This window comes from Conger conger, chromosome 6 (genome assembly GCF_963514075.1).
Source record: "Conger conger chromosome 6, fConCon1.1, whole genome shotgun sequence".
In the NCBI taxonomy this organism is placed as follows: Eukaryota; Metazoa; Chordata; class Actinopteri; order Anguilliformes; family Congridae; genus Conger; species Conger conger.
Window position 1 is genome coordinate 31,738,409 of NC_083765.1, and position 24,689 is coordinate 31,763,097.

Sequence of the window (24,689 nt, forward strand, 5' to 3'; positions counted from 1 at the left end):
GAACATCTACACAGGAGCATCCTGTTGCCAGGCGCGACTTATTCTTGGCCCCCGAACCGAAAGTGAGGCAGCGCCTGGGACCTCAGGGGCCAGACAAAACAATGGAGGGGCCTCAAGAACATTCTGTCCGCTGTTGGAATGGCCCCGCTGCCTCGGGAGACCCCGTTCAAGACACGAGGCACAGAGAGAACAGAGAATCTTCTAGAAACTGCTTCTAAATGGCCAAGAATGCTACATGGCTCCTAAGGCTCAGCGTTAAAGTATGAAGACCCTTACAAACAAGAGCTAGAGAACAGAATCTTCTACAAACATCTTCTGAATGGCCAAGAATGCCACAGCTGTGGCCAGGTGTGGACGGTGTTGGTCACGGGGAAGTGGGACGGGGGTGTGGGGGTCAGGGGTACAACACGGCCCGGACGCTGACGCGGCCTGTGACTCACCTTGACAAAGGAGGTGGAGGGGAACGTGGCGAAGTCCGAGGGGACGCGGGCCCCGGGCCTGTGAACCACAACATGCTCTGCCACTTCATCCTGTGAGAGAGAGAGAGAGGTAGAGGGGGTGAGAAACACATACAGAAGAGAAAGAGGGAAATGGTGAGTGAGAGAGATAGAGTGAATAAGGCAGGAGTGTGAGAAAAAGAAAATAAAGAGTAAAGAGAGAGGGGGGAGGAAAACAGAATAAGAACCAGGAGAAGAAGAGCAAAGAGACAAAAGATGGGCAGCCATGACACCCACAACCCCAAATGAGCAGAAACTACTCTGCTTCCCCTACTCTACAAACGGGTCGCTATCTCATCAGCGCTCCCGAAGCGGCCACCGGTCACCTTCACACATGGCTGGCGAACACCTCCGGGGCGAGGAGAGGGGGAGCAGGCAGACGCAGAAGGGAGCAATGACACGCATCTCTGTCCCCGCACGCGTCTCATCTCTCCTACTCTAAACCCTGACGACCCCACCCCAGCACTGTGAATTAAAACGCCCACAATCCACAGGCCTTCACGGTCTCTATTGGAAGATGTTTTCCATTTCAAGGTTGGCTAGCCTTGTGGTATGTAAATATCTCTCCCCTTGTGGAGTCTGTTCCCCCCCCCCCGTTTACTCGCTGCGACGAAGCTCTGTGGCTTTTGCTAGGCATTCCATGCTTACCTTAAGCCTGTCCAGAGTGTCGCTTAGAGACTGTAATCGAGCAGTCTGTTCCAGTAGCTGTGCACTGGGAGTCACTGTAACAGAGATGGAGCGGAATTCAGCCTGACACATTTAAAAACATATCTGGATATCAAACACGCTACATCTCCTCTCATTCACGATGCACTTTCAGCTAATATCAGTTACCCACACTGCAAACGCTATCTGGTATCACTACATCCAATGTCACTATCATCACTCATTAAATTGAATAAACTGTCCCGACATCATTACTCATTAATACTAAATGCACATTTGATAAGATCACTAATTTACAGCACTTACAAGTTCATCTGATGGTGTCTGCATTATGAATGATGGGGCTATCTGATGTGACAATATATTGCCGCCTGATATAATTACTACTCATTCACACCCCATACATCAGACTGAAAACACCATCCACAAGATTCAACAAGGTCTCAAAAACAAATTTAGCTTTGCCTACACAACCATTATTTTAAACCTGTCCTGTTAATAAGAGGCAGAAGGTTTCTGAGTGCTGAGGCCTGCGGACATCAGGTCGCACCTGGAGACTTGCCGGTGATGTCCACCACCTTGACGTTGGCGCTCATCTGGAGCAGGGTTTCCAGCAGCTGGTTGGTTTTGCGGTAGAGGCCGCTGGAGAGGACTTCGGGGCGGGAGCCGTCCCGGGCCGGCAGCTTGGACACGCGCAGTGGGGGCAGGGAGGCCAGCTGGGCGTTCATCTTCTCCGCCTGTGACCGGGAGCGCGAGGGAACCGGGTTAGCACGCCACGACCGGAATGGTCAGACCTTCTCCGCGCTGCGACATTAGTTACATTAGCTGCTTTATCCAAAGCGACTTACAGTTGATTAGACTAACCAGGGAACAACACCCCCCCCCCCCCTTAAGCGCCTTGCTCAAGCTCCCAACAGCGGTGTGGATCTTCCGCCTCCCAGTCATGTACCTAGGATTGAATGTGTGTGTGTGGGTGTGTGTGGATGTGTGAATGTGTATGGGTGTGTGTGTGGGAGAGGTTTGCCAACATTTTAAATGTCACAGGCTCAAAATGTCAATGCTATTTTCTTGATGTCAGCGATGGATGCGAGTGTAAATTTCAACCAACATTTTGAAAACGACCGTTGTGGAGGCAATGTAGGGGGATATCTACCCCGCATTTGGAGAAGCAGTGCATCATGTCAAGAGGAAACTCGATGGATGGCCCGATCACTGTGATGAATTAGCACTCGAGTATCACTCAGGATGGGACAAATTAGCATTTTAGTATCACTCAGGATGGGAAGAATAAGCATTTTAGCACCGTTCAGGATGGACGTATTACATATTAAATCTGCCCACACAGCTATCCCACTGAGTCAGCATGAGAACACCATTAGCGCTAACCCTCCGGAACAGCAGGGCTTACAAAATTAGCTCATGCTTGCTTTCTTTTATTTCTCAGTAGGAGATGAAGACAAATCCATCTCCCATCGCATCCACCACGTTACTCAATCTCGCTGTCACTCCCAGGCTTTTGCAATTCAAATGACTGTTCCCTGCGTTCGCCATGTTGTATAACACATTTCTCACGGCGGGTTCCAGTCTCTTATATCTACTCCTCTCCCTCATCAGCTGTCCACATGAAAAACGCTGACGAACGAAGAAGCCGGCAAAGCAATGGCTGACTACAGCATTACGGACCGCTTTGAACGTCGATCGGTCTTGTCTGCTGGTTTTCAATGCTCCTCATCAGTCGTTTTTAACTCACCTCACTCGTTTGTTTGGTCAGAAGGTTAAGGTAAAAACAGAAAATCAGAAGAGGATTAGAGAATACAGAAGGAGGGTAGACAGTCTTGCTCTCCTTTAAAAAATAAATGAACGTAAATGGCAAAGAACAAAAAACTGGTGGAATGTATCCACTGACCGCGATGATACCCCACCAGACGGAACCCTCTCCATCACTGTTATTCTAGCTGAAAATGTGAGCACTCAAAAAGTTCTTTACTCCAGTTCAAAAAAACGTGGTGGTTTCTCACAGCAGTGGAGCATGTGATAGTGGAGAGACAATCCATCTGACTGTCAATCCACTTTTCAGTGCTGAGCTTCTGCCACAATGAGGCAGAACAGAAACGCTGCGCTATTTCAGACAGTGCAAAGCCAAATCATCTGGAATTACAGGAAGTTATATCACCAGTTATGTGCCGTCAGACAGCAGAAACACAATTTGGCCCATTTAAGCTGCGATTTTGACATACACGCACTCACAAGTAACTCAGCCATCTCTACATTAGTATTGTGTGACTGCAAAATGATAACATGCATTCACCTTTGGGGTAGGTACTGCTAATAAGCTGCAGTCCAGGGGAAGGCAAGGGGTATAATATCGGTTTCTGGATTTCATGCCAAATTCTGATCTTAATTAATTAACACCATTACTAATTTATTGGCAATTTAGACAGATTTCACAATACACCAGTGAAAGCTGAAGACCCGTTCTTCATGTGACCTTCATTCTATAATTATTTTCCCAGAATATTTGGTTGTGGACTAACTAATTTCCTGCAATTTTTGAAAGCCACAGACACTGCTCCAGATGCACAAATCCCACGATATGCCAATGGGCATATGCAGTTCAGGTGCTCGCTCACACACAGCCTGATGATGAATGTGGCTTTGAATAGTTATACTTTGACTGGCGAAGGACAGAGATGAAAAAGAGTCATCACCCGCCAGATAAAGAGCTCTCTGAGGGATTTTCATTACTCTTGCCTGCAAAATGCGGATTCACTCTCCTACATAATTTGTGAGGGCTGTATAGATGTTCTTCTAAACTTGGCTGATATGACCATAAGTCTACTAGTATAGCAGTATCTGCTTTACAACACACACAATTTCACACACTCACACGCACGTCCCCTACTTGTCAAGGCTGTCCTGATCTATAGTCTATTCATTTCCCATTTCTTGCCCTGAGGAACCGGGCCAGGACTTGAGAATAATTAGATGGTAAATAACAGACGGGGTGAAGGACGTCTTCTTTGGCTCTAGCCAATGGGTGGACAGGGTGGGCGTGGTTCACCTTGAGGCGGTTGTTCTCGTTCTTCAGGTGCTTGATGCTGAGGCGTTGGGCCTGGATCTGCTGCACCAGCAGGGGGGAGTCGATGACCTGCACGGGCCCGGAGCCTCCGCCCATGCTGGGCATGCCGCCGCCTGCAGGGGGTGTCACAGGGGGCAGTCACACACAGGGACTGTTTGACACAACTGCAGGGACACTCGAGGGCCAGCGGTACTACCGCTTTCCATTCTCCCTTCTAATGACGGTCTAATTTAGAGCCGGGACACTGGGCAACCAGAATCCCTGGGCTATCAATGGCATTAACAACGAATTCATAATTAACAATTAGGTCAATAGAAAACCACCAGTATGACAGACCTCTGCCATTTGTTTATCCCTGCTCTACTCTGTAACATAATGAAAACACTTTGCTTTGTCTGATAAGGCAAAAAAATGGCACTGCAGAAGAGTGCTACCATAATCTTAGTGAAACCAAGAACACAAGCCTGTATTTACTTCTTAGCCCTCCAGCAAGAAAACATGCAACCATTCTAGACAAAACAAACACATCCCAAACTAAAACATCACAGTGACCCTTATTCCACCCGTTTGAGACGCATGCTGACATGCAGGGACGGGAGAGGCAGGGGAAAGGGGCAGGAGACAGCAGGTACTGTACCTTTCTGTTCATCTGCAGGTTTAAGGGGGAGCAGCAGAGGAGAGAGAGGGGGATACAGAGACAGGCAGTTAGGGTAGAAGCAGGAGTTATATGGAGGCTTTTGGAAAGCACAGAGGGAAAATTTTCCCAGCAGGAGTCTTCCGTATGAAAGGAAATTCGGAACTACAATATTACAAACAAGCCTCTTTCCTCAGTAGTACATAAACCGCAGTCTCCCTTGTACTGTCAATCTTTTGTAATCATTCTCATCACAGTCCATTCAATTTTATCTGGAAATACTACCATGTAATACCCTGAAAGCCCATATGGACCATCTTTGTTCAGCTGAATTTCTTCAGCTGAGTGCTTCTCTATCTTTGTGGCCATATGGGCTATGTGAAAGAGTGATGTTTCTGGAACGACTGTGGGAGAGAGAGGTCAGTTAGCGCAGTGACGGCCGGTCGGACTCACCCCCTGCCATGCCCGTCACGATGGAGGCGATGCCAGACGCAGGAGGTCCCCTCAGGCCCTCGATGGTCATCTTGGACTGGCTGTTGAGGCGCTGCTTCAGCTCGGCCTTCTCCGACTCCAGCTGGTCGATGTCGGCCTGCAGGGCGTCCATGGTTTCCTCGAACTCCCTGCAGCCAGCAGGAGAGCAACCCCGCGCTTACAACGTGGCTAGCCTGTGTGCACTCATCAGTGAAGGAGTCTCCCTTGTCTGCCTCCTAACTATTCAGAGTTGAGCATAAACTATGAAGACTACCGGTGACCTTTATTCCTGGTCCTGAGGGCCCCATAGGAGCTGCCGTTTTTGTTGTTACTCTGCACTTCATTGAATTAAAGCAGTTGATGACACTTAACACACCTCACCTGGTCTCTGAATTAGTTGCTAACATTAAAGTGAAAACAAAAACCCTGAGGCCCACCAGGACCAGGAAAGCAGAACACTGCTGCATATACTGTAAGTGCGGGAAGACACAAGGCTCTGTGTTGCTGGAGCGCCTCTAACCCCCATAGGAGAATGCACTTTCCCTCCGCAGGCAGACAGGCCTGTGTTGTGAGCCTTGCACTCACTTCTCCTTCTTTTTCAGCAGGGTCTGGGTCTCGTCCAGCTTGGTCTGGATCTTCTCCACGCGCTCGTCGGCGTCCTTGGAGGAGCTGTCCAACTTCTTCTCCAGCAGGGAGAGCCGGACGTTGGCCTCGCTTAGCTCCTCGCCCTGGGACAGAACGCAAGGAGCGTGAGGGTGAGTGTGTGTGTCTGTGCGTGAGTGCCGTGTCTTTGTGTGCATGTCTGTGTGTACGTATGTCTGTGTGTGTTCCTGTCTGTGTTTATGTATGTGCACATTTCTGCCGGTGGAGATTGTGGATTCTGGCATTTGTACAAGAGGACACTTGGGCTCATCTGTATGTATTTTCCCAGATGGACACAGAGCTGCCACATCTCCGGAAGGAGCACAGATGCACTGCAGCAGCTGTACTCAGGACACTGTATTACGTAGGTACCTTGATCTTCAGGGACTTCTTCACTTCCTTGATGACCGTCTCTCTGTCCTCCAGTTTGAGGCCCAGGCCCTCGGCGTCTGTGATCTCGGCACGCAGAGCTGCGGCCCTCAGCTCCACAGGCGGGGGCATCTGGGGTGGGGGCAGTGAGAGAGGATGAGGGTGTCAACGCGACCATATATACCGTAAAACTGTAATGGCTCTGCATTGCAGCTACACAATATTTCATCATTTAACTACAATGCAGTGCTGCCAATTTATCTAAGATTGACAATGTTTTATAGTGTGGCTTTAAAATTCTGATATATTGAGGCCAACGGCATATAAAACAGCAGTGCAGTGGTTGGCTGGTCCCTCACCTTGCTCTGGGGCTTCTCTGCATCGTACTCCCCCTCCTGCATGGCGGTGGCCATCTTGTTCATGGTGGCAATGACAATGCTGCAGGACTGCCGCAGGCATTCATATGGGTTGATGCCTGGCGTGCCGTAGATCTGGAAGGAGGCGAGAGGACAGAAGAGGGAGAGAGGGAACAAGAAGATAGGGAGGGAGGACATAGATAGATGGACAAGAAGGGTGAAAAAGAAAAGAGTGAAACAGTAGAAGGGAGGAAGAAAAAGTGAAAGAGTAGGTGAGGGGAAGAGGAAGAGTGAGAGAGAGAGAGAGAAGAGGAGACTGTGTCAAACGCATCCCATTAAGCTGAAGCAGCGGAGGAGCAACCCGACACCTCCTCAGTCTGCACCTCCAGATTCACACGGCTCCTAAGCTCGCGACTCACACTTGTGCTGATTGCCTGGATAATTGGGCCAATTTGGGTTCTCTGTCTGCTGCTGGGAGAGTCAACGAGGTCAAGCGCAGCGTGTTTTCAATTTGGGTGGACGGGAAGTGAAGAATCCGGGGAGGGAGCCTTCTCCTTTCAGTGTGTGAGTACAGAGAGAGGGCTATGCTGACGTGACAGCCGTGTGATGATAATGGGAGGGAACAGTTGGCGAATGGCTCGCCCCGCATGTCCGTTACGCCCCGTACCTGCTCTCCTGCCTTGAAGGCCATGTCCTCCAGCTTGAGGGCCGACAGCCCCTCCTGCTCGCCGAGGGGCGCGATCATCTGGGCGCCAGCAGCCGCCACTTCCTGCAGCACGGCCACCACCCAGGTCAGGTGCTTCCTGCAGTCCATCAGCGTGTCTGCCACCTGAGGGGAGGGGGTGAGGGCTGTCAGCTTCATCACACGCTCATAGAGGCCCTTTCCACAACAAGCTCATCTGCCCAAGCCACACCAACAATGAGGAAGCAAGCTGATTACTCAACAACCTTCATCTCAATGCCACCCTCATTAGCCTGATTAGGGGGGAAGGCACCAAGGACCTCCTCTGATCAGCTGCAAATTGCTGCTGATTAGGGTCATGTGCTTGCCATGAGGTTACACTGGAGCTGCAGACATTACCATGCATTGTGGTTTTATTCCTGACTGTTCTGTTGTCAGGTTTCTCAGGTCTTCTGAACAAATAACGGAATAAGTGAAAAACAACCTAACTCAGATGCCTAGAACAGCGATGCAGTGCCATCGAGGAACCTTCAAATAACCCATTTCCTCCGGCTCCAGCGATGGAGACAAGCATTCCAAAGCGCATTCAAAACATAATGACAAGTTCAAATCCTTGTCCTTCAAGTAGCATACAGAATCAGACACCTTATGTTTACTCGAATGAGCTTCCCACAGCCTTTGGTCAAAAAAAGTCTGGGACATGCAGGGTGTTTAGTGTAGCTGGAGAGCATTCAACAGCCTCACTCACAACTGGGAACAGGACTCTGCCGCTAACAGCTAGCTACATGCACAGATGGATTTGTGTAGGCTTAATTTCAGTTAAAAATAAATCCTCACCAACAAAAAAGGTGAGGAACTATTTGTAAGGAGTCTCTGAATGAGTTCATTTCTGTCAGGTTAGTGGTGTTGACAACATAAAGCAGGACGGATTACTCTGAGAAACGAAGTGAGAAGTACGCTGCTAACTGCTGTGATTAATCGCCTTAGGCTTTCAGTACTCCTTTCCATTTTTGAGCTACACCAAATGGGAGAAAAATAGGCCTCGTTAGTAATGAGGTGCAGATACAAAGCAGAGAATAAATTAGAATTTAGAAACAGAGGGGATTCAAATCACCCTTGTTCTCTTCCAACTCAACGGTTTTTCCATTTTCATTCATGCCTTGATTTTTTAAATTGGAGTCACTGATTGGATGGGAGGTTGACTAACCTCTGCTTTAAGTGTTAATCAGTGGCAGGTCGAAGGTTGTCTTCAACTCTAATGGGATAGAGCTTTTCCACGGACAGGAGCAGCCACTTGCTAACTAACTAGCTACCATTCATCATAATTACTTCCTGTTGGCTCTGTGCATCATAGCTGCCTTCCTATTGGCATATCATAGTTGCTAGTTCTATTGGCTCCAAAACAACATGCATGCTCTCTATTGGCTTCTGTAAATCATAGCAGGTTTTCTGTTGGCTTAGTCTTTGTTGACATTGCTGTTTCAGTTGTCTCCTGTATATAATAACTGCATTTGGTAAATGGCAGGCATTTATATAGCGCCTTTATCCAAAACGCTGTACAATTGATGCTTCTCCATTCACCCATTCATACACACACTCACACACCAACGGCGATTGGCTGCCATGCAAGGCCCCGACCAGCTCGTCAGGAGCATTTGGGGGTTAGGTGTCTTGCTCAGGGACACTTCGACACAGCCCGGGCGGGGGATCGAACCGGCAACCCTCCAGACGACTGCTCTTACTGCCTAAGCCACGTCGGCCCATTTCTATTGGCTTGTTTACATGTTAGTTGCATTTCTATTGGACAGTTTACGTCACAGGTGCTTTCCCACTGGCTGGTACATCCAGAGGTGCCGTACCTGCTGACCGAAGGTGAGGGCGGCGGGTATGCCCGGGACGTCGGTGCCGGGCATCCTGCGGCGGATCTTCTTGCAGAACTGGCGGATGTCGCTGCAGGAGGTCTCCTGGTCCTTCAGCAGTATGGCCAGGTCGGCCGCCTCCTGTCCGGTGTGCAGGAAGGCCCGCAGGCGGCCGACCTCCACGGCCATGCAGTCCAAGGCACTCTGGGTAAACTGAGAGGGGAGGAAGAGGAATTCCAATGTTACAGTCACCAGAGAGGGCCTCAAAACGCAGAGCTTTAACCCTTCAAGGTGTAAGATCACAAATATGTGATTAGAATATTCTTAATTGAACATTCTAATAACATCACTACTGGTAACAAAGTAAGGGAGTAGACCTAGAATTTTGAAAAATATTCCAATGGATCTACACTCTTCAAATGGTTACAGGAAATCAGTCAGGATTGTAATTCAAAGTGACAGTAGTGAGCATGATGGGAGGCAGGTAATGCATAATGCAGGGCATGTTCGCCATGGCTCGGCATAATTAACACCGCAGTGCCACTGGCTGATGACAGCGTGTTTGAGAGGTGCTCGTACCTTGATGTGGTCGGCCAGCTGCATGGTGCAGTCCTCCGTCTGCTCTGCCAAGTGGATGCTGTACAGGTGCTATGGGAAAACAAAGTACAACAAATCAATCATGCACAGTCAATCAGCCACACCGTCATAGGGGTCTGAGGGAGCCAGGGATTATCAATGGAGCCCAGAGCAATCGTTACTTAGAGGGCGATCCTAATCCTTTGATCATGGATTAAGTGATTAGGATTCAGACCGTAGTAAACGTCTGCAATGGACAACATGTGGACACCATCTTGAAGTAAAAAGAAGAAAATGATGGGATTGGTTTAGAGAGTAACGCATCGTGAAATTCATTAGTGATTTTAATGGGAGGAGTCAGCTTTTCTCACAAAGCCGAGACGGAATGGATCCCTCAGGGCTCTTAGGAACACAATTCCGCACCAAACCGGGAAAATCCACACTTAGCACATTCCAGAAAGAAAGGATGAGAGCAATAACGAGAAATGACAGGCCCGCGGCTTTGAATAAGGAGCTGAGCGCGCCCAATAAGCCACGTTTCGATTCAAACCGGCAGGCCTTCTATTACACACGAGTGCCATAATTCTCCACGCCTGGAAAAACGCATCGGCAAGCTATGACTTCCGCCTGCAAATATAAAAAGCGGCAGAGGTTTGGTTTTCCAGAGTGGAGCGAGGCGCGGGAGAAGGCAAAGTTAGAGCAAGATGCCGCCGCGCGTGAACGAGAGCTGTGCATTCGGTTGACAAAATGTACAATGAGGGTTACGGGGTTCAGCGCGGATGACGGGTCTGGTTCACGACACAAGGAAATGAAGCTTCTGGAGGCGCAGAGCGAGATAAGAGAGCGGGTTCGTGCAGCCCCGGCAACGACGCGGGAGAGCAAACGCTCCTCCCTCAGGCGCAGACTTCAAAGACGACGGAACAGCATTCTGGCGTGCGCTCGCCGTTTGCCAAGCGTCTGGTGCTGAGGCTTTGTAAAGTCTGTTAGGCTTGTGTGCTCAGTGAGCTTCTTGGAGAGGGATCTGAACATAACTGGCTTGCATGTGGACCTAAATCCGCTTAAGGAGATTGCACATCTGTCCTTCCGACAAATTCATTGTAGAAGGATCAATGTTTCAATTTGCCACAATCAATAAAGGCAACTTTCGAGTGATTATTCGGTGCTCAGTATCTGATGGTACATAAACGCCTTGGTGTGAGGTTCTCAGGATTACAGTTCAGTGTTTGTTATATGTTTGAATGAATGAATAAAGAAATTGCATGACAAGGGCTTTTGTGCTTACTCTATTTAGATGCGTCTGTTCGTCAGTCAGTCAGTCACATTTAGCGAGCAGAACATTCTCCAGAAGAGAGCTATTAGTAATCATGGTAATTTGCATCAATGACACTGTGTGTCCTTGCTTCAGTGTTACGTATTTTCAGCACTGAGCCTGGTACTACTTGATAGCCTTAGTCCTCACAGTGTGTTCAGTGTGTGCTCAGTACCCGGTAGTACTGGATAGCCTTGGCGCTCAGTGTGTGTTCAGTACCCGGTAGTACTGGATAGCCTTGGCGCTCAGTACCCGGTAGTACTGGATAGCCTTGGCGCTCAGTGTGTGTTCAGTACCCGGTAGTACTGGATAGCCTTGATGCTCAGTGTGTGTTCAGTACCCGGTAGTACTGGATAGCCTTGGCGCTCAGTGGGTGTTCAGTACCCGGTAGTACTGGATAGCCTTGGCACTCAGTGTGTGTTCAGTACCCGGTAGTACTGGATAGCCTTGGCGCTCAGTGTGTGTTCAGTACCCGGAAGTACTGGATAGCCTTGGCGCTCAGTGTGTGTTCAGTACCCGGTAGTACTGGATAGCCTTGGCGCTCAGTGTGTGTTCAGTACCCGGTAGTACTGGATAGCCTTGACGCTCAGTACCCGGTAGTACTGGATAGCCTTGGCGCTCAGTGTGTGTTCAGTACCTGGTAGTACTGGATAGCCTTGACGCTCAGTGTGTGTTCAGTACCCGGTAGTACTGGATAGCCTTGGCGCTCAGTGGGTGTTCAGTACCCAGTAGTACTGGATAGCCTTGGCGCTCAGTGTGTGTTCAGTACCTGGTAGTACTTGATGGCTTTGGTGAGTGGCTCCACGTGCACGGTCTCGTCCAGCTGGTCCTTGTGCAGCAGGTCGATGAGGAAGTCCAGGGAGCGCTCGTGCACGCTCATCTCTGGGTACAGGGTACCCACCTTCTTATACACCTCCACACTGCACTGGTTCAGAGCCCTGACACACACACACACACACACACACACACACACACACACACTTTATTACACACCTAATTCCCAGCTCATCGGCAACCTAAAAAGCAACCCACATTTCTAAGCGAAGCAGCGCTCCTTTTTCCGGAGAAGCTCTCCCTTGGCACGCGGCCCGAGGACGATCTCATATCGAAGGTGAAGGCAGAACTCCGTATTAAAATGTAAATGCACAGACAGAGGTGCACTGATGAACACAGGGAAGGGCGCGGGAGGAATTCTGCCCGGTTCAGCGCTTTGGTTCGTCAGCCCTTTTTGGGGCGGGCGGTGGCGGCTGCTTGGCAAGCAGAAAGGACTTCAGAGAGCGGGCTGGGAGAAACGCTGACACGCTGAGCCGGAGCGCGTCTGCGCCGCGCTAATATCAAACTCCAACTGACAGCGCGGCAGGAGACGCGCACTGAAACGCTCATTAATATTAATCAAAAGATGAAATGAAATATCACAGGCATTACTCCGCCCGTAATCCAGAGCCCAGCAGCAAGAAAATTACATTTCTGCATAACAAGATTCTCACAGTCGCGCATCCATCTAGCATTCAGTTTTTAACATATGCTATGGGCATTTGCTTCAATGGCTAAATCTGATCCGATAAGAAGTCTCCTATCTCAAAGTTAAGATTACAGCACTATAGAGGATATGATGAGATTTAATTTTTGATTGACACATTCTCATGTCAAAAGACCAAGCCTACCAAATTACAAACGAACATAAGTACAACTGTCATCCAGTTTTTAATTCACCATGCAATAAACCTCAAGAGGAACTAAATTATCTAAAATAAATAACATTATTAAAACTCAGAAACTAAATTTCTTTGGCTGGTTTTGCTCAATTTAAAAACATACAGGCCTGATGCGAGAGACTAATTTGGGGTCTGTGTAAAAGTACTGTGGACAAAGCAGCGCTTCACACTATCCTCACTTGAACACCTGCATCGCCATCTTGTGGTCAGAATGAAGACTGTCAGCTTTCAGTATGCTGTGTACCCGACTAAACCCAGTATGATTTGAGAGCGACGTTCAAAGTAGGGCTTTATTTTTCCTGAGAGACTACCTAAAAGCTGCTGCTACTGTCAAACTGTTTACCAGAAAGTGAAAATTACCACAACTGGAAACGTAGTTCACACAAGAATTATGAGTTATGTAAATTGACATATTTATCTGACTGCAATTTCCACTGACAAAATACTGAGCAATTAAATCCTTGTTTAGTGTATTTTATGAATACAGGTTTGACGGTTGTTTGCAATAATGAGATAAACTGATCTGTGGTGAAGATAATTGATAAAATGTCAGTGAACAACACACAAGTCTTTCTCCACTGAAGACAGCTGCTCGATAATGCTTATTTTTGGTCAGACGCATGGCCTAGTTTACCAGTGCCTCTGCCATTTTAAACAATCAATGTGGCTCTGTGTGGCTGCTGTCCTGGATTTAATGACGGATTTGCCCTTTGCAGGTATTGGTCCGGTTCCCACTGGACACCTGGGCACTCAGATTAACATTCAAAACCACAAAGGGCAGCGCTCACTGGCTGTGAAGAGAGGAAGTGACTGATGAAGCCAGCAGTAGGCTGAGTGTGTAGTAGGCAGGGCAGGGGCAGGGTGTGTATGGGGTACAGACTATATAAAAAATAAAAAAAATCTATCCCGGATTTGTCCATAAAGTATTACTGTATGGTCCTAATAACACAAGAACTTTTAAGAGAAAATGCAAACAGGGAGACAGACTGTGATATTTTCCTGTGGGAAAAAATAATTGACTTTGTTACCGTATTGTTACCTTTGGCTTTACATTGGGTGGCTGAAGCACATCGGCGGTTTTGACCACTTGGGGTGTGCATGGGTGGGAGTGTACTCACTGTGTGTAGGAGGCAGGGCAGGGGCAGGGTGCGGTTGGGCAGGGGCAGGGGCAGGGTGCGGTTGGGTGGCTGGGGGTGTACTCACTGTTCGTATTTGTGCAGGGTGGCCTGCAGCAGGCTGAGGGAGTACACCAGGCCGGCGGCGAAGCTGAGCTGCTCCCCCACGGCTCCACGCATCCCTGTGCGCTCCACACAGTTCTCATTCAGATCAAACTTCTCCTGCGCCTGCTTACTGATCAGCTCTGCCTGCAGAGACACCCAGCAACACGGAGCAATCCTGTCAGCACTGAGAGCTACGCCTTAAACCACATCCACACACCACAGGACACAATCCTGTCAGCACTGAGACCCACGCCTTAAACCACATCCACACAACACAGGACACAATCCGGTCAGAACTGAGAACCACGCCTTAAACCACATCCACACAACACAGGACACAATCCGGTCAGCACTGAGAGCTACGCCTTAAACCACATCCACACAACACAGGACACAATCCGGTCAGCACTGAGACCCACGCCTTAAACCACATCCATCCACCTTAACCACATCCACACAACACAGGACTGAACCAGGTCAGCGCTGAGAGCTACGCCTTAAACCACATCCACACACCGCCACCTTAACCACATCCACACAACACACACTTGCACCTTAACCACATTTACACAACACAGGACTGAACCAGGTCAGTACAGAGATGGCTTAACCTTAATCCACATGCAGTTTAGTAAACTGCTGCACACACTGGATGATATATAGCTAAAAGATAATGTACAGACACTACAGCCTCATTCAAAAATACCATGAATCAGGTCAGTACAGCTGCCCTACGCTTACAAAATAATTTTTCATTTTAATCAATTCATTTCCAGGTCCAAATAATATACAACTTAAACAAACAGAAATGCAAATTACAGCACAAACTGACTCCCTACCCTCAGAAGAGAAAGTGTGAAGAGCAGGATGGCGGGAGCAGCGGCCCTACCTTACAGATGAGTCTGGGGATGAGCAGCAGGACCAGGATGCAGTCATGGTCTCCGCCGTGACGCAGGAAGGAGTCGGGCATGAAGGAGGTGAGCAGGGACACCTGCCTGTTAGCCTGGCCCACCTCCATCTTCCTCAGCTCCATCTCTATGGCCTGGGAGAGAGGAGCACTCAGTGCACCATACAAAACATACAAAAGCAGTGTCACACTTATCACACAAAGGCAGGCCACCCACTCTTTAAGAGCAACCTGGCAAGAGACTGGCTGGTCCCAGTAATGTAATTTTAAATTAAAAACATTTTTTTAATCTTTCATGTTATAGCTAAGGATGCCAAAGGACACTACAGTGTGAACATTCTCTATTTACAAGCGAGCAGGTTGTTAGTGTGTAAATAAACTTGACTTGCTAGACCAATTAAGCAGTATCAAATTATACAGTCCCTTTACAACATGCTCTACATAATGGAATACTGAAAATACTTCTCTCCCTTTTACACATAGTAAATTGCAAGCTAGCTAGAAAGCAAGCAGCAACCCACATGCAATGTAGAGCATATTCTTTAAAACCAAGCAATAGCCCTCCGCTGTCATCTTAGGGTCTACGAGAAGGTCTAAAATCCTAAAACAAAGCTGGAGAAATGTTGCCTCCAGGATAGTGGGCTGTAATGGGGAAATCACTCTTTCATTATTAAAGAACTGGCAAGGGATAAGGAAAAGTACTTTTTGAAAGTAGTTTTTCCTTTAAAAGGTTAAGAGCCCATAAATGGAAAATAAAAAAGGATCTTGTGCTGGTGTGAAATGGCTGTGTGAATGGAAGTAGGCTCACAATGAATCAGCTATAAAAGGCCTTTTAGAACAGGGCACACTCAGTGTGTCTGTGTGCGAGCGTGCGTGTGTGTGTGTGTCTGTGTGTGCGCACAGCCACCAAAATTCAAAAATATTCAAGGTAAGGTGGTTGAGTAGATGAAAAAACTACAGATGGCTCAGTCCTCCAGGCCAGCATGAGGCTCTGCTCAGGGGTGATGGTGCCGTGGGCTCACCTTGGCATAAGCCTTCGTCTCGGCAAACTTGATCTTGAAGTCGAACATCTCAGCTGGAGGCTGCTGCTGCTGCTCGGCTGTCGCCTCCTGCTGACTCATCAACTCCCTGTTCACCTCCTGCAGAGGGAGAGACAGAGAGAGGTTAAATTAGCTGCCTTTTTTTAACCAACATCTACATCCTGCCCGAGAAACAATCTTCTGCCTTGGTGGCAGCACACATTACACATGTGAACAGAGATCTAAATGGAGAATGCATTGCAATGGAACAAGATCTAAAGTTGAGGAGAGAAAATAGCTCTCAAAGCATTTCTCTCCCCTTATCCTCAATACTCTTTCTGCTGTATGTTCAGAGGCTCTTTTTTCCCCATGGCAGTTAGAAACACTCGCAATCTCAGAAACAACCGCACACCAAATTTCCCAAAGGCAAAATGAAGATGAAATTGAAAAGAACTCTGCTCTAAAATCCTTTCACAAATCTTCAGGGGCCAATGACATGTCCCTCTGCATGTCCACTGATGTCTTTAATTCTGTTTTTAGAGTGGCTCTGCAGCCTCATTAATAGCAATAAACCTTTGCCTTTGACACCACACAGAGTACAGACGCATCGTTTTCAAGAGAAACCCATGCCTTTATTTATGTACACAGCGTGTTCCTCTCCCGTTTTTACATTGCATTGCATCATAGCTCATTCCCAAAGCCCCAGGCTTGGTACCCCCAGCCCACACGATGCTATTTTAATTCCATCTCTACATAAACCCCCTGTGTGCACTGTCTACCACCAACACTACATGTACATGCGTCATTCAGTGATCCCTAGTTACACAATAGAACACAATAAAAATGTTATTCTCAGTATACTTTATAATTGTATATTTTACCATACCATCATCTGTTTCCGATATCTCAATGCGATGTCTTTACTTGTACATTCCACTGCATTTCGATTGTCAGTTGCTCTGTGTACTTTCATATATGGAAAGCGCTTTGAGCATACTGTATGAAAAGTGTGGTATAAATTCAGCTGTAAATTCATTAATAGCAGTATCACTATAAAATTACCTCTGCGTTTAACATAGATATCTGCAGAGGTAAATTCTGAAGATACTGTTCATCACCTGGTCGTTCAAACATCTTTCAAATTCCTACATATCATTTGTATCCATACTGAAGAAACTTAAACAAAGCTAAATGCTGCTGTGAGCTGTAGACCATCTCACCTGTAGGTGTGCGGTGAGCTCGCGGTACTTCTTGATGGTCTGCTGGTAGTCTGCCACGGTCTCCTGCGCTGCCTCCACCCTCTTCTCGGCCTCTCGAACTCGCGCCCCGCCCAGGTCCAGCTGCTCCCTGAGCTCCAGCTCAGTCTCGCGTGCGTTTTCCTGCAGCTCGTCGTTCATCTCGTTGATGGCCTCCTGCGGGGGTGCAGAGAAGGGATTGGCCACCAGGGGGCACTCGGCCTACAGCTGCCCATAAACTGATGTCCCTAGCTTTGAAGGCAGGGGTAAAAGTGGAACAGCCTGCTTGGACAGGTCACCAATCCATGGCAAGGCCCACACACATTCGTACCACACAGAGAGGTCCTCGGTCAGGATTCCATGCGTTCTTGCTTTGAGGCAACAGTGCTATTCACTATACCACCGTGCCGCCCTAACACGAAATATAAGGGCAATTTTATTATTCAGCATTCACAATTAAGAATTTTTAAATTCTCTATAACTCCATATTCGGCAAATGTTACACATAATTTACATTCGCAAAATTCTTAAAGCATCAAATGTTCACATGACAATTATGGGCAGTTTCATTGGTGGGTTCAGCCACTCAAGCACTCAAGGGGACAGAGAGTTCTGTAACACAGTTCCTGTGCAGACAGGGGTCAGTATCTACAGAGGGCTTTTGAGCCTCACTCAGCAGGAGGGCACTGAAGAAGTTGAAGATGGTCATTCAAGAAGGTGATGATGATTAAGATGGCCACTCACCAGGTCACTGACAGTCTCCCGAAGCTCCCGAACCTTCTCCTCCAGGTCCAAGTTCCTCTCTGTCAGCGTCTCCACCATCTCCTCCGCACCCAGAGCTGCATCCACCTGAAACAGCACATTGACCGAAATGACCACAGACAGAAGACAACCGCAGAAACCGCATACTGACCGTGTGGGACAGCGACCATATCCTTACAAATTCTACCATTTTACTATCACAGCTGTTGTATTTCTCACTAATGAATTCTGACGAGCGCTTCAGAATTAGCACACAAAGCAGAGCACTTCAGTAAATTGCTTCAGAAAAAAATATTCGGCTGTATAAATGGATTGAATAAAAAAAAAAAAAAAAAAAGTAATCAGCGTAAGCTCCGGATAAAAGCATCAAGTAAATCCTGAATTGCACCGTTAATGTACAAAACCTAGCCTCATTCTCTCAAATTGTACTGCACATATCTCACAGCAGGGGGAGCCAACGGGTCCCCAATGGAGAAAATAATTATTATTTAGGCTACATTTTATGGGCTGGTTTCCCAGACATGGATTCAGTAACTAGACCTACAAGTTCTGCATAGAAGCCACTTTGATCAAAAGGCCAGCTGCTTTTTCCAGAGGAGCAAAATCCCGGTTCAGAAAGTACAAGTCCATTCCAGTCTTTAGCATCCTGAGCTTACGGGTGGAAGAAACACGGCAGGGCTTTCACTTTCTGAACCCTGGACTTTCACATCCCCCCGCATCACAGCAAGATTCAGACACGTAATTCACAAATGCATTGGGCTAACAATTACCTCCCAACCTGTACATATTCACTTTAACCTTCGAAGGGCTGCAGGCACAAACAAGACTTCACAGTCTCAAATGTACGGCCTAAGTGCAAACAGCTATTTCAGATAATCACACTTTTGTAGAGCGAACCAGCAACACTGTAAAGGTTCAGATTGTTGCTGTTTGGGGTGCTGTAGTGATTATTTTCTGTATGCGGTTTTGAGCACAGTACTCCAGAACACCGACCAGCAGAGGAAGAAGAAAAGGCATCTGGACATTGGAAGTTAATGTGGAGCGGGGAGAAGAGAATAACAGATGGGAGATGAAAGAAAGAAGGCCGAAATGATGGTGTGACCAATATAACAGCAGCGCAAGTAAACACAAAGCAAGGAGGCCAACCGTTTAAGAAAGTAAAAATAAAGCAATCTCAACAAGTATTTTAGTCGTATATTTAGACATTCAATTATTTATTTTTTTCTTGTGAAAAAAATATTGCCAATGAGGTAAGTGTGTGAGGCAGTTTTACTAATTTCAAGATTGGCTTGAATAGGGTGAGAATATCTCACTTGTCAAGCAAACCATAACATTACATTATTGGCATTTGGCAGACGCTCTTATCCAGAGCGACGTACAGTTGATTAGCAGGAGACAATCCTCCCCTGGAGCAATGTAGGGTTAAGGGCCTTGCTCAAGGGCCCAATGGCTGTGCGCATCTTATTATGGCTACACCGGGATTAGAACCACCGACCTTGCCTGTCCCAGTCATTTACCTTAACCACAGGCCGCCCTAAAAAGCTAGTATTTTGTACTTGAGTCTCACTACAAGACCAAAACGTGTTAAGCCTTTTCTTGCAGCAACTACTCTGTGAAGTCTGTGCCTTCTTCAAACCCATTTAATGTAAAGTTTGCATCTTGTATATAAAGACAGACTTAATTTATCTTCTTTGCGATCAGAGGAGGATTAAGTGGCGAGACAAGAAATGACCTGATGCATGCTAGCATTAATATGCTAAAGGACTAGCCAGAACTGGAGTTCCTTTTACAGACCCACTTGTACCTGTGATTAAACCCTCAGAATTTCCCTCATAACCATGACTCATAACCATGACAGTACCAAGTTCAAGGTTGTACTGACCAAATTATGGTGGTATTTGCGTTGGTGGACAGAATCTTTCTAGAGAACGGCTTCACCATCTGAGGTCCAGCATGCTTGCCAGGCCATGTCTGGTGCGGCTTCAATACGAATACCAATTTGCAGTGAAAAACAAGTCCAAATAAGCAGCAGACCAATTGAGAGAGGGGGGGGGGGGGTGGCTGCAAACTGTGACTTATGTTGTTGTAGCTTGCACCCTTAAGCAATAGTAATCATGAATGTGAAATGTCAGAGGATGTAACTTCAACATATCTAAAGTAGAGGAAGTAGAGGGTCAGGCGAAATTTCTGACACTGGTTTCTGGGCGGGTCAAAATGTGCCAAACGGCCAAATTGAATATTCCACATATCCCATTATTAGTAATGTATTTATGTTTACACAAAGAGAAAGTGCTCTCAGATAACTCACAAATCAGGTGATTTACAAATAATGGTTATGGTTACTTTTAGAGATATGATGCCCAAAAATGGGGCCCTGTTGAAAAAGATTCAACATTCAAATTTTTATGGGCAAATATCTCCAAAATTAAAGTAGATTCTTGTTTTCTGAGGTGAGATAGGAATTCTACATACCTCATCCCTATATACACACTCACAAAGATTAAGGGCTTTTCTTTACAAAGTTATGAACCTCTAAATATCACATTTCATGCCACGATGCATTACATGGCATTATACATTGCGACACCCGGCAAACTAAGTGTGAAGTAGTATGAACTCAAACTTTCAGTTTTCAGTAATTTTATAACTCATAATTGTCTACCAACAAACCGAAAAAGAGAAAAATCCAAGAGGTGCTGTGGTGCAACCTCCTGGAATTGGCATGTACTGGCCCATGAGCAGTTGCATTAAAAGTTTTGGTGGCGGTGGCTACGTTGGTACAAGGCGTGTCAGTGCCTGCACTGTACGTGTGCTAGAAGAAGCAGGTTGAATAACCCAATTCCACCTGAGCCTCATTTTCACTTCACAGAAAAACACAACCATTATCCCCCTAGGGGGCTCCAATTCCATCACTGACCTGTAGAGGTCTCAGCTGAAATATTAAAACTGAACACAGTATGGTTCTGGGGGAATAGTCAGGCACAGTGTGGTTCTGTGGGAGCTAATAGTCAAGCACAGTGTGGTTCTGTGAGGTGGTGATAGTCAGGCACAGTGTGGTTCTGTGGGAGCTAATGGTCAGGCACAGTGTGTTTCTGTGAGGTGGTGATAGTCAGGCATAGTGTGGTTCTGTGAGGTGGTGATAGTCAGGCACAGTGTGGTTCTGTGAGGTGGTGATAGTCAGGCACAGTGTTGTTCTGTGAGGTGGTGATAGTCAGGCATAGTGTGGTTCTGTGAGGTGGTGATAGTCAGGCACAGTGTGGTTCTGTGGGAGCTAATAGTCAGGCAGTGTGGTTCTGTGAGGTGGTGATAGTCAGGCACAGTGTGGTTCTGTGAGGTGGTGATAGTCAGGCACAGTGTGGTTCTGTGGGAGCTAATAGTCAGGCACAGTGTGGTTCTGTGAGGTGGTGATAGTCAGGCATAGTGTGGTTCTGTGAGGTGGTGATAGTCAGGCACAGTGTGGTTCTGTGAGGTGGTGATAGTCAGGCAGTGTGGTTCTGTGGGAGCTTGTGAGTTAGGTACAGTGTGGTGACTTGAGTGCACCAGATAGGCACAGCAGGATTGTGTGAAGTGAAGATATTCGGGAAGTGTGGTTCTTTGGGAGGAGCTCAGCATGGTTTTGGTAACCTGATGAAGGAGACTGCCTGGCGACTGACCTGCTCTTTGAGCTCGTCGATAGTCTTCTCGGCCTGATGCATCTCCTCCACCAGCTTCTCCTTCTGCTGCCTGAGGGTCTCCAGCTCGGTGTTCTTCTTCTCCATCTGCTTCTGCAACTTCACGTGTTCCTGCTTCTCAGAGGCTGAAAGGTCGCGCATCCTGCCCACAGAGGGAGATGTGCCCTTTAACAAAAACACTCTCTCGTCTGTGTGCCCTCTCAGCTAAAATCTACCACTTAAACCTTTCAGTAAGCCTCAGTTAAAGCCTGCCACTTAGCACTAGAAAGGCAATTTTTTTCCCTTCCATTATCGTCAATAATGCTGGACATTATCACGTTTTTTGCATCCTGTTATTGCTATAAAAGCCACTATAGCAATGACTTCTGCAATCACAGTAACGTCATTTCATAAAGATTAAGAAACCACATTATTTTTTCTGAAATAATGGACACAAATGGACATATAGGCTTTGTTATTTTGGGTCGTCTTCATTGTGTTCCATGGCCCAGGGGGGGGGGGTTGGGGGTTGTGTTAAAAAAAAAAAAAATCATTTTGAAACATTTTTTTTTGCACAAAATAATCTTGGTTTTGTAACGCAATGTAAGTTGTTGCCGTACTATTTTGTGTCTGAAGTACTGCAGGAGGCAGACGCACACTGACCTGACGAGGGCCTCTTTCAGCCGCCCGTTCTGCTCCTCCAGCTGCTTCACATGGTAACTGGAGGCAGCTCCGTCTGAACCTGAGGGGCACGAGGTCACCACATGCTCACAAGTGTGGAATAAACATCTCCATGATTCAAATTCACATTCGCACGCCTGCAATAACGTATGTATAATAACAATTTCGCAGTCAAATTTCCTTTATGATTTCTTCTTTAACTAACACTTCCTGGGAAATATGAGAACTGAATGAATGTGTTGTATAATGTATGCCTCCGTGTATACTGCATGCTTGTTTATGAATTTACACTAAATGTAGCTTCAGAGATTGTTTTGCAAATTAAATTATAGTTCTGTATACAAGGCCCAGCTACCTCAAGGGAATGTGCTCTGAGGTATTCTGCAGTGTGTGGAAGATGTCATGGAAAAATGTACCACAAAACACAAGCTCAGCAGGTAGCCATCTTATAAAAGAACAGCACAACATCAACAGCTCAGCAGCAGATCTACTGTGAATGTTGCACCTGTACCTAGTTTAGAGTTCCTCAATGTGAAGAACACAATCCACCTTCCAATGGGTGTCAATGGTGAATCGTACAGTAAACCAAATCGTTAGCAATATACCGCATAGATGTGGCTACATCCACTGATCAGAAATGTAGGTCAGGCTGCCTTTTTTGGGTTGCCATCAGAGGAAATATAGGGGGGGCCCATGCTACTGAGACCCAACCAGTGGAGAGAAAAACCCCCCCCCCCAAAAAAACAGCTGTTAATCAGTAGTACCCATTACCGTAAAAAACAACCTCCATCAACAGGTTACAAAGACCTAAGAGACCTAACGCAGAAATACCTTGCACACCGTGCTAAAATGAGGACGGTTTGGCATCCTCACCTTTCTCCTCGATCTCGTGCTTCAGGATCTCCAGGTCCATGGTCAGCTCTTCCACCTTCTCCTTCACGGAGTCCACTTCCTGCTGCAGAGACTCCGCCCTCTCTTCCGCCATCTCCTTGTCCAGCGTGGCCATCTCTATGGCATCTGCCGTGTCTGCCATTTCCTCCATGTAGCGGTCCTTAGCCTCCAGGGCCTCCTTGGCCTCCTGTGTTGGGGACAGGACGGGGGACGGGGGGGGTGTCATGGGTCAGAATGAATAACGGTGGCTCTATATGACAGGTCATAAGCGGAAAGGACAGACTTGTCAGAGATGGTAAGGAAATACTGCTGATGGATCTGCCCTCCATACGCACTCCTCTCTGGAAGTCGGTTAAATTAATTCAAGTGGACAAGTTTACAAAGCCCTGCTGCTCTATTCTGTGGATAGATGGAGCATCTGCTGCCGATTGTTCCAGCCCAGTGTTTCATCCTCACAGTCCACTAAAACTCCACGTGTAATGACTCAGTGTTTCACACAGTCCACTAAAACTCCACCTGTAATTAATCGGAGTGCATACTGCCAGGCAGAGGGCAACTGCTGGCACCACCCTGTTGGGAGTGACGCCCAGCAGGGGTAGGCTAACAGACATTAAAGAGGTGGAGAGACAGCCAGTATAGACCAATGATGTCACTCTGAATGAACTGAACGACGTGAAGAATGCCCTCAATCCTGTGTCCATTCTGATCAAACTGGTAGAGGTGGGATGACGTGTTTATGGTCAGACCATTGGTTACATTTTTACATCAATCCGCCTTTCCTGATGCATGACAGCTTTCTGATGCGTTCAAAAATACAACTGATATTGATGCAGACACTTTCCTCTGGCCTAAAAGCAAATGAGGGAAACGAAATATTCTACAATCAACTGCTTTGCTTGTTAGAGTTTACATATTCTAATACCAGAAAGCACACATAATTCACAGAATTTAGAGCCACTGAAATATTATGCATGCAGCCCTTAAAACCAGCACACAACAACTTCAAGCTTATTCATTAACAATAAATAAATTCAGTAGTTCTATTCCCAGTATCACGTTGACATACCACCCCGCACTATAGAAGCTATAAAGCACCATGAAAGCTATCAAACCATTTCCTCAGCCATCAATAATTTATTAGCTTTAAAGGACATGATCGTTATGAATTATTAACATGAATGCTTGAAAGAGAGAACATTACATAAAGCTATCATTCTTCATTACTAGAAAAAACGCAAAAGACAACAAAGATACACAGTAAAAGTCACTATAAAATGTAGCATAAATCACTCCACCCATCAGACAAAATGAAGTTACAGTATTACTCCCTGCAAACACTCATAAAAGATGGTCAGTACCACATATCACAGCTCAGGAACATGGCAAATAACCATGATCTCTAGACTGCTCTCTGGGGCACTCAGAAGTGGAGTGACGAGTGGGAGATGAGGGGGGGTATGAAGCCATAC

General features: G+C 46.9%; 1 protein-coding gene across 2 annotated transcripts in view; it reads right to left on the reverse strand.

The window, feature by feature from the left end:
• The window catches only part of dctn1b (dynactin 1b), a 56,729-nt gene that overhangs the window by 2,309 nt on the left and 29,731 nt on the right, over nucleotides 1-24,689 (reverse strand). For both annotated transcript variants that reach the window (XM_061244306.1, XM_061244304.1), the window contains 20 exons: nucleotides 23,203-23,407; nucleotides 22,312-22,390; nucleotides 21,652-21,811; nucleotides 17,981-18,085; nucleotides 17,222-17,413; nucleotides 16,005-16,121; nucleotides 14,965-15,117; nucleotides 14,059-14,219; nucleotides 11,910-12,078; nucleotides 9,835-9,903; nucleotides 9,256-9,468; nucleotides 7,382-7,543; nucleotides 6,718-6,849; nucleotides 6,362-6,490; nucleotides 5,933-6,075; nucleotides 5,330-5,496; nucleotides 4,225-4,355; nucleotides 1,714-1,900; nucleotides 1,146-1,219; nucleotides 441-530 (listed from right to left, as the gene is read on the reverse strand). In XM_061244306.1, coding sequence (XP_061100290.1) covers nucleotides 441-530; nucleotides 1,146-1,219; nucleotides 1,714-1,900; nucleotides 4,225-4,355; nucleotides 5,330-5,496; nucleotides 5,933-6,075; nucleotides 6,362-6,490; nucleotides 6,718-6,849; nucleotides 7,382-7,543; nucleotides 9,256-9,468; nucleotides 9,835-9,903; nucleotides 11,910-12,078; nucleotides 14,059-14,219; nucleotides 14,965-15,117; nucleotides 16,005-16,121; nucleotides 17,222-17,413; nucleotides 17,981-18,085; nucleotides 21,652-21,811; nucleotides 22,312-22,390; nucleotides 23,203-23,407 — 2,838 coding nt within the window. The remainder of the gene's footprint in view (nucleotides 1-440; nucleotides 531-1,145; nucleotides 1,220-1,713; nucleotides 1,901-4,224; nucleotides 4,356-5,329; nucleotides 5,497-5,932; nucleotides 6,076-6,361; nucleotides 6,491-6,717; nucleotides 6,850-7,381; nucleotides 7,544-9,255; nucleotides 9,469-9,834; nucleotides 9,904-11,909; nucleotides 12,079-14,058; nucleotides 14,220-14,964; nucleotides 15,118-16,004; nucleotides 16,122-17,221; nucleotides 17,414-17,980; nucleotides 18,086-21,651; nucleotides 21,812-22,311; nucleotides 22,391-23,202; nucleotides 23,408-24,689) is intronic.